The sequence below is a fragment of the Ciconia boyciana genome, chromosome 2 (assembly GCF_034638445.1).
Source record: "Ciconia boyciana chromosome 2, ASM3463844v1, whole genome shotgun sequence".
NCBI classification, from domain to species: domain Eukaryota; kingdom Metazoa; phylum Chordata; class Aves; order Ciconiiformes; family Ciconiidae; genus Ciconia; species Ciconia boyciana.
The window spans coordinates 159,081,956-159,091,372 of record NC_132935.1 but is presented as its reverse complement, the minus strand read 5'-3'; the positions used below and the strand labels follow the sequence as shown (position 1 = coordinate 159,091,372).

Here is a 9,417-nt window from a genome sequence, read left to right as displayed (position 1 = left end):
ACTATGAATCACACTTCAACTTTATTGAAAACACAGTAAAAAAAATACTCCTACAAAACATTCAGTGTAACATTTCAAACAAAGGAAAAAAAAACCAAACATTACCACTGTATTTTCATTTAGTTTTATAACACAGCAAAGTATCCACAACTGAGAATATTATAAAACATACTTCTGGATGACCTAAAATAAACCAGGAGGGGTTTGGTGGGGAGAAGGTATGTACACAGAAAATTGTTCTGATTAAAGTAACACTAAAAGCATAATTTTTCAGCTATATTTTACCTTGGTCCAAGACACATCCATGTGAAACAAACATCAGTTGCTCAAGACTGCGGAGTTTACAAAGCCTTAAGCACAAGTCGGACCAAGAGGGGACCACAGATCCCATCCAACATCTCTCAGCCTCACACACAGTTAAGATTGTGCGTAATTTTTTTATTTTATTTTTTTGTAAACTGAAATCTTAACCAGTAACACTGCAGTGAAAGACCTGGAAGTGCATGACAGAAGATACCTGCTGCCATTGTTACAGCGCCCGCAGCAGCAACACCCATAGAAACACTAGTTCAGAACTGGATTTTTACAGCCGCGTCACCCAAGTCCACGTGACGCTGATCCCGTGTGACAAGACAGCCAGCAGCACTCAAAGAATATTCTGTCTCCTCTGTGGGAATTTGAGAGACAAAGCTTCGTGAAGACAAGAGCAACTCACGTTTTCTATTTAGGTAACGCAGGGCTGGGTTCCTAACCCCACAAGAAAGTAAAGGAAATCTAACCATATTTTTTGTGTACAAGCATGTGTTTCATACACTTTAAGATTTCAAATCCATGACCCAAATGTATCTTCATTTTCTATCCATTTGTTTTTGAAGCAATAGAAGTCAGGCCAAATAAGACAAAAATACTTTGAAACCTACCTTTAAAAAAATGGGAAGTGGCTCAACTTTGTTTTGTAATATAAAGCCAGGGAGGAGAAAGTTACTCGCACAGATTTTGTGAATTTAAGTATTTTGGCCCAGACTGGGAAAACTTACGGTTAGGGGGAAAACAGTTAATCTTCTCCTTAAGCACTTAAACACATCTATCATATTCACAAAAGCAGTACTACCATCATGCCACTTCTCTGAATGATCATTTTACAAGGAGAGAGACGGTCCAAAACATGCTCATACCCGTGAAATACAAAAGGTACAGAGAACACACGAAGAGTCTTACCTTGGCACCACGCAAACTGTGACTGATCAAAACATGAGAGTTACATGCTGCCGACACACCAGAATGATGCATCTCGACCTCCCATCGAGTAAGGCAGCAAGGCACATCAAGAGCCGTAGTCTTACTCTACAAATTACAAGGACAGTAACCGAAGAGCGGTTCCACAGTACGTCAGCTACTCCGGAGTAACTGCCGTCGGCGTGGCCTCACATCGGCTGTACAAGCACGCTGCTCTCTCACCGAGAAGTGGGCCGGTTGCCTCACACTACTGAACATTAAAAGCACATATATATGCAATGACTAAACCATTTTCGTCTCGCTCCTAATTCAGACTTACATGAGCTCTTGGTAATTTGTTAGAGGACCCACTCTAATGACAGAATTGTTTTAATGGAATCCAGTAGTAAAAAAAAATGATCAAGCACAAATGAATGAATAAATACTGACATTTTCACAATGGAAGAACATTTCTAACTAGGCAATGTCTCTGTATAGACTACGTGGGAAAAGAAATACATTCAAATCAAAGCAAGTGCCCCGATACTTCAATAGCTGGTATCTATGGAAGCACTGAATACATAAGGAATGCAAAATAAAGCACTGTTCATGAGAGGAGCTTCATCCAGTGATGCCGACTATAAAACTTCATGTAATGGGGGGGGGGGGGGGAGGGGGAGGAGCAACAGCAACACTTGAGGTTAACATACAACAATCGTTTAGAGGCAATTTAGAAGCAGTATCCTGAAGTGCTCATGTAGGTACAAATGAATAGTCAGATACCTGAAGCCTTTAAGAATTGGGATTTCCTAATTTCTATGTTTATGTGAGGCCTTCACACAGATACAGCTTTTAAATAGCTTGGAATTAGATATGTCAGGATGATCAACACTTACAGGGTATTTCTGACACTATCCCTTTGATTGTTTGGAGTCACCTTCTATATTTGTTAAAACATTTAATGCTAAGTATATATAAAAAAATCTATGAGCAATAAATGAAACTGAAAAAGTTACTTAGAAAAATATAGTAATTAATACAGAACTAGCGAGCAGCCTCAGGTTTTCTGTTGCCAAGACAGAGCTATCTTCAAAAGTTCACAGGCTTCTATAAATTTAAAGTCAAGGATACTGTTGCACTGTGAATCACAAAACAGATTTTAAGAATTTATGAAGTTCTTTTCAGTGCTAGTGAATTACTGGCATATTTAAAGAACATACAATCAACTTTCAAGTACTAACATGTGTTTCTTCTTTCTCTTTGAAAGAAGAGTTTGAGGTGCTTCAATTGTGAAACATTTCAAAAAAACCTTCCCATTTATGTCTCCTGCTGGTAAATATTCTTACAGATCAGACATCAGATCTATGTAAATTCTTCTTGTTCTGTTCACATTTCGTCCACATCAAGAAGAGGACCTGCTATTAATATCAATGCCATCAAATAAGATAGTGAATAACTTGAAAAGATGAACAAGGAAAGCAAGCCAAGATGTTAGATATCTCCAAGAATTAAGGCCAGATCTAGCAAAAAGTTTCATCAGCCCCTGAATTTCATGAATTTAAGGATTTTAAATCTATTTTTAGTCATACAGAATTTTGAAGATCAACTAGAAAAAGAATGGAAAACAGACTGTCTGCACAGGTGAGCTCCATGGCATTTCCCCCACACACACCCCTCCCCAGTCATCGGGCACAGCAGGGATTCTGGAAGTCACATTTAGTGTTAATTCCCCACCAGATGTGTTCTCCTTCCTGAGATTCTGACCCATATTGTCAGGCTTTAATTTTTAAAATGAAACTTGTAGGAGATCCTCTCTGGACATGGTCTGGGGGGACACGGTTCTATTCAGAACCGTGCAGCATTCTTGAGACAGCAAGAAGCCGTTCAAACACAGAATGGCCTGCACAGAAACTTACAACCAGAAAATCCTGAGTGACTGCTTAGTCCCAACAAAACAGAGCTGACAGTGAAAAGCTACGGTTCAAGAACACGCACAGCTATCACCTGGAAACCCTGAGAGTCTGCAATCCCCAGCAAAAATAACCCAATTCAGCAGCCAGAACTGCATGTGGCAGACAGACAAACCACAGGCTGATGTCCTCACACCTGGAACAGGAAAGGAGCATCACAACTTCTTACGACAGTGTCAGAGACTGTTTGCCTGAGGTAAGGGCACTGGGCAAGGCAGAACATGGTGGCAGAGGTTATCACCATCTGGGTGATGGCTGTTGGCTTAGATTGCTCTCTCTGAACAGGATGAATCCAGAAGCGGCAGGTTTGTAAAGTTCAAATGCTGTTAATGTGACAAATAACTTGCCGGTTTGCCAATAGTAAATTCAATATTCAGGAGCTCAAGATTTCAGCTCCTGAAATATACAGGTTGGGGAGGGAAGTTAGTGTATGCAATATTGTCTCAAGTCAGCACTAAAACAACAACAAAAATACTAACACTAGGGGGTAGGGGATCTTATTTCCTTAAAGCATTTAAAGGTTCACAGTTCACATCAACACTTTTTTAAACAAAACTAAACACGTTTCTTTTTAAAGAGGTTAACATGGCCTTAGTGTACTGTCTCTGCTTAAATGACTTTACCTAGATTTAAAAAATTGATCTTTTAAAAATCAGAGTATATGTAAAACAACAGGATTTAGCTGTCTTCCCGTATTTGATATTTCAAAATTGTAGATGCTAGTTCACTAAGCGTAAGGCTGAGCCCATCCTGATTCTGGAAGAGGAGGAAAAGAAAGAGAAAGGAAAGTAACCTAGACTAGGTTACAATATTCTTGCAATGTTCAAGGAAAGTCACATGCATGAAGAAGCCAATTGCTCTTTGTTTCCACCTTATTCCTTTCTCATTTTGATTGTAAAGTCTTTAAGAAAAGGGCATTCTTGTCTTTACCACACAGCAGTGGGCACATGTGAGCACCTGAAGTAGCATCAGCTGCTGCAGAGACGTATGGGCAAGCAGGAGAGACCTGGTGGGACAGGGGGGGGCTGCAGCCCCCTTCGCACTCGTCACTCCTGCTGACACGCTGGAGAAAGCGTCGCTCCGCAGCACCCGCATTCGCCCCGTTCAGCACACGGCTGCACGAGCTCCTGTCTGCACAGCCTCGGCTGCAGCGCACAGCCGTGCCTCTATGGTACTCGAGGTGGTACTTTGGAACCAGACCAGGAAAACAACTTGTCAAATCCTTTAATTTCTATGACACTGAAACAGTCAACAGGGTAAAAGGTATCATCGGAGGAACAGGGCCAAAGACAATCATCACATTACAGACAGTAAACAAAGCTTCCTATGAATGCAAAAACTGTTACTTGTACAGTAACCAATACTATTATTTTTTAGCTTACAGTGATAAGTATGTGTGCTTTACGCTTCGAAATCCCACAATATTACAGTTCTGCCACTGCATTTCATATTGTGCTACCAACACAGAATAAAGCCAAGAAACGGCTAACTTAAAACAATTAGTTTACATCTATTTTTTGGTCTTGTGTGGTATCTACTTGAAGATGGAAGCATTTATGTGCTTTTTGCCTCATAAGAAGTGAGGCAGATGTTAATGTTACTAAGATCAGCTGTATATACCTTGAAGGTATAGACCACCTGACTCTACATGAGTCAAAATACTAGGAATGTATCGTCAATATCCATTAATGAATTACCAGTTGCTTGTATTTAAGTGACCATATGCTTCTGTGAAAAGTATATAGTGACCTGTATCTTACATGTAGTATATTTGTAGCATTGTATCTGTAAAGAAGTTTTGCATAAGCATGTCATTTTCAAGGCCAAAGGCATATTTTAATGTGGGCAGTGACACAATATAAACAGCTGATTTTAAAACAAAACACTGTCAGTAGTTGCACAGGGTAGTTCTGAATTTCTTGTCCACCTTGGAAACCACACAGCATCTTAACCATCCTCCATATTTCAATGTAAAAATCTTCGCTAACATAGCCTTAACCTACACATCTCTGACAGTAGGATCCAGCAGAAGGGGTGGGAACAGGCAAGGCTGTAGCATTTCTTTTGAAAGAGAGTTTTAAAGTCTTCCCTGAAACTTGTGTGCTTACCAGCAGGGACTGTCTCTGCTCAATTTAAGTAATTGCCCAACTCACTTTCAGAAACCACATACACATTATATTCCCATCTTTTTCTATGATCTTGGGTCACTGATGCCAGGACAAACATCTCTCCAAAAGCATGAAGAGCAAGACCTATGCTGGTTCATATTCCCTAGATTTATTCCTTTAATACATTTCTTCAGTTTCACAGAATGTATTTAAAAAACATCTTAAAGTTGTAATAGAAATATTTTAATAAAGCTGACTAGCCTCACACACCACAATTCACCAGCCCCATTAAGACACGAGGACAATTTTGGTCACACAATCACTTGCATGGACAAGTGGATACAGTTCAGTTATTTTTAACCATAATGCTAATACATAAGGCTACAAGCTCTGCGAATACCTGAATGACACCCCTAATAATAAATCTCCCAATATTTTAAATGTAAACACATTTTAAAACAACTTTTAATTACAGCTCCCTGTTCTCGGTTGCAGAACTTTGACTCAGATAAAGATTTCTCACTAAAATGTCAGCATTAAACTCAAACAACAGAAAAGATGCTTGTAAATCTTAGTGAAATCAAGCAATTTTACTTTGTCTTCCAAGACTCAGTACAACACATCAATAGTCAGTTTAATAAGCCTTGACTTTATACTAAATCACACCAAAAAAAGTAACTCTCTAGCATCATATTTACTACAGCAGTATTTACATTATGCCCCAGTTCAAGTCAGAAAAGGCAGCTGCAAAAAAAAAAAAACCCACACCAAAAAAAACCCAAAACCACGGAGAAATCCTCGTGTATACTAGAGCTTGATTTTTTAAGCACTCTGGGGAGCGGGGGGAAGCTCACATTCACACACACAGCAGTAAGGTCTGCAGCCCAGAGCAGTCATCTCGGGAGAACAGCCAAAGAGCTTCTGACGCAAGGTTTATCTTACTTCGGAACCACGCTGGAGTTGTCACCACTCGATCACGTATCAGACCTCAAACTACAGACAGACATACTTGTTTTACGGAAATGGGAAGTGAACAGGAACGCTATCTGACCCGCTACGGAATGGGCACACACTGAAGGTGTCCCCAGGCCAATCTGTTGGAAGATGACTTCCAGCAGAGGAGGACAAAAGTGCAACCAGAGTTTGAATACTTACTTGGGTTATGGTTGGTGGGTTTTTTTCTTTACTATAAACTGCTTAAAGGATTCCTAAGGCTGGAGTAATGCTAAGAAAAAGGACGTTACCACCCACCGATGCCATCCTGAATCTAAGGCCTCCGAGCAGTTAAACTGTAACACCGCAGAAATTCATACTACCAAGACTGAACACACAAGTTTTACTTACCAAGCCACCTATGTCATCTCTATAAGCTTAGAATTTAATTTACGGTATCTACACATATAGGCCTATATACAGGTTCATGTGTACATTAAAAAACAGGCTAGTGAAAGATACTGGATTATGCCACTGAACAGAAATCCTGGTAACTATAGTATAAATTCAGATAAATAATTTACTTCAAATTAAAGAAGACTGTAAAAAACTGCAATTGCAGCCTCCTAGGCCTGTGCTACTTGCATTGATTACAAGTACTGCTTATACACAGTAGTTCATAAAGAATTTTACAGGGATGTACTTGGCAGGGTAAGTGACCTCCACGGCACAATAGCTTACAGAACTGTAAGAGCTGTGACAGGGGGTCTACACAGCTTTTTACAAAGCGTACTAGGCTCAGATTTAACGCTGAAGTTAATCTTCATCTTGTACTTCACTCTATTCGGTAAGACATTGTCTGACTACCAGTAAAGCAACCTGGCATTTAGAGCTAAGAACAGGAAGCTGAAAACGCTGGCCTCCCAAGAAAGCTTCGTGACATTAGACTATGAACAGCCTACTGTCCCCAGTGCGAAAGGAACTGTGATCTCTACCAGTTACTTTCAGTTTTAACACATTCTTAGTGGAACTGTTTATCTACTGTCAAGAATACCTACTCCAGGTAGTTTACACTTCCAGTAAGGGTCATAGAGGGCTTCAAGTGTATTTTTTTTTTTTTTTAACCCAAGTCCCAAAGTTATTCTTTATAGCTGTGTCTATATAACACAGGAGGTACTGTGCATTCAAATGGTAGCAGGTTTATATCTAAAGATATGAGACTGTCAACAAATAAAAAGGAATGCATTATTCTCTTCAGCTTCCAGTCTTCAAGGCACCTCCTGCATTAACTTACTGGGAAATAAACAAGCAGACCAAAAGTTCACTGGAAAGAGAAGAATCTGATATACTCAACTTCCTCAGAAGCACACAATATCAAAAAATGAGACAAGGTTGGACCCAAATTATCAACAAATAAAACCAATATAAAAATGCTGATGAGATGACAGGAATGCCATGAGGTTGATGTTTTCAGCTATGTTGATTGCAGGTGATTGTTAATCACAGTGTTTTCTGATGCCCATTTGCAGACGGCTTTATCTCCGAGTCTCTTGGATTGTTTGACAGATGAAGTTTATCTAATCCTGCAAAACATTACACAATAAGGAAAAACTGAGATTCTCCCATGGTTCATGCCTACAGCTATCCAAAATAATACATACAAACCAAATTCTAGTTTGGGATTAAGGACTCGCATTTGCTGAAGACCAGAGCTGACATTCTAGCTCAGGTAAGAATTACTTCTGGGAAATTCCCTCAGCTGTGTTTTAAGTGAGAAAAGTCCATTACAATGGACATGCTTGGAAGCAAGAGAAGTCTAACTTCACATTGCTTAAATCACAGACTTAGACGTTAAGAACAGAGAAAGACTTGCAATCCTTCACTCTGTCAACCTACAAAGACCAAAATAGTTACCTAAAATATTTCCTTTAAACTATAGCATCTTTCTGAAAAGCATCCATTGCTGATCTTAAGATCATTGGTGATGACCACATCACCTCTCTAAATTGTTCATATGTCTAATAATATCTTTAGGCCTACGTTATTACTAATTTATCTCCATTTCCAGCCATTTGTTCTTATTGCATAGTTCTCTACTATGAGTGCTAATTAAAGTCTCCCATCCTGTCCCAGGCAAGTAGTTAAACTACTCTTTTTTGGGGGGGTAGATGGGGAAGGATGGTAAATTTAGCTGTGTTTTATTCACAAGAGGTATGATGGCAGTCCTTTCTTGCTTCCTACAGTTTCTCTCTGAAGTCTCCTATCAAGTCTCTAAAATTAAGGATCAAAAATGGAAAGAGCTTCTTATTCATTTAGCGTAGACTATAGTGAGAGTTTTACTGAAGTGCCATGATGTACCAAGTTAAATTTCTTGCATCATTGGAATTCCTGACCACACTACTAAAAAACCAACATCTACTCAATATTGTATTATTTTTAAGTCCCAATATGACATGAATTCTTTTCGTCACAGGCCTGCAGCAGGAATTTACCTTCCACTAATTAGCTATGATGCTCCACCAGCCTCTAGTCCTCAGTGTCACAGTTTTGGGAGAGAAATGAGCACACCAATTCTGGTTCTCATTCTTTGAATTCCATGTGACAGTTTTTAACAGGCACTTTGTTATGCATAGCACTGAAAGCAAAGCCAGTTTGTGTCAGGAACCTGTGCTCTTCAGAATTTGTAACTCCCTGCTTGTGTCAAATGTAAACCTTTCACCAGTTACATTGCTTCTCCATTTTGATCACAATATTTACACAAAATCACACAATATGTGATAGCAAAAGACCAAAAAAAAAAAATCGCTAAAAAATCCTCTAGAATGATGCCATCCAATGACCATTATCCTACTCCGCCTGCGTTTTGAAGTTTGTTAATCTGCTTTCAACATATTTTTTTTTATTAAACACTACATGTTTAATAAAGTGCCATGAATTATCAACATAAATCTTTTACACCATTTGCTTTAAGAGAGAAACTTTAAAGTTTTATCAGACCTGTTGCTATAAGCCCATGCTGACTGATGTTAATTTATTTCTTTCATAGCTCTGCAACAGCCATTACGTTATACAAAGTAATACCTCTACAGTCAAAACAGTTGCACACAAAAAAAAAAAAGGATTATGCAAGTCAACTTAAAGAGATGAATCAAGGTCTTCTCATAAAATGACCTTAACTAAAAGCTGGGGGA

The 9,417-nt window shown here is 39.1% G+C and overlaps 1 protein-coding gene across 2 annotated transcripts in view; it reads right to left on the bottom strand.

The window, feature by feature from the left end:
* Window positions 1–4,393: 4,393 nt before the first annotated feature.
* Window positions 4,394–9,417, bottom strand: part of LMBR1 (limb development membrane protein 1) — a 74,465-nt gene continuing 69,441 nt past the window's right edge. For both annotated transcript variants that reach the window (XM_072854710.1, XM_072854711.1), the window contains one exon: window positions 4,394–7,809. In XM_072854710.1, coding sequence (XP_072710811.1) covers window positions 7,727–7,809 — 83 coding nt within the window. In that variant the 3' untranslated portion in view covers window positions 4,394–7,726. The remainder of the gene's footprint in view (window positions 7,810–9,417) is intronic.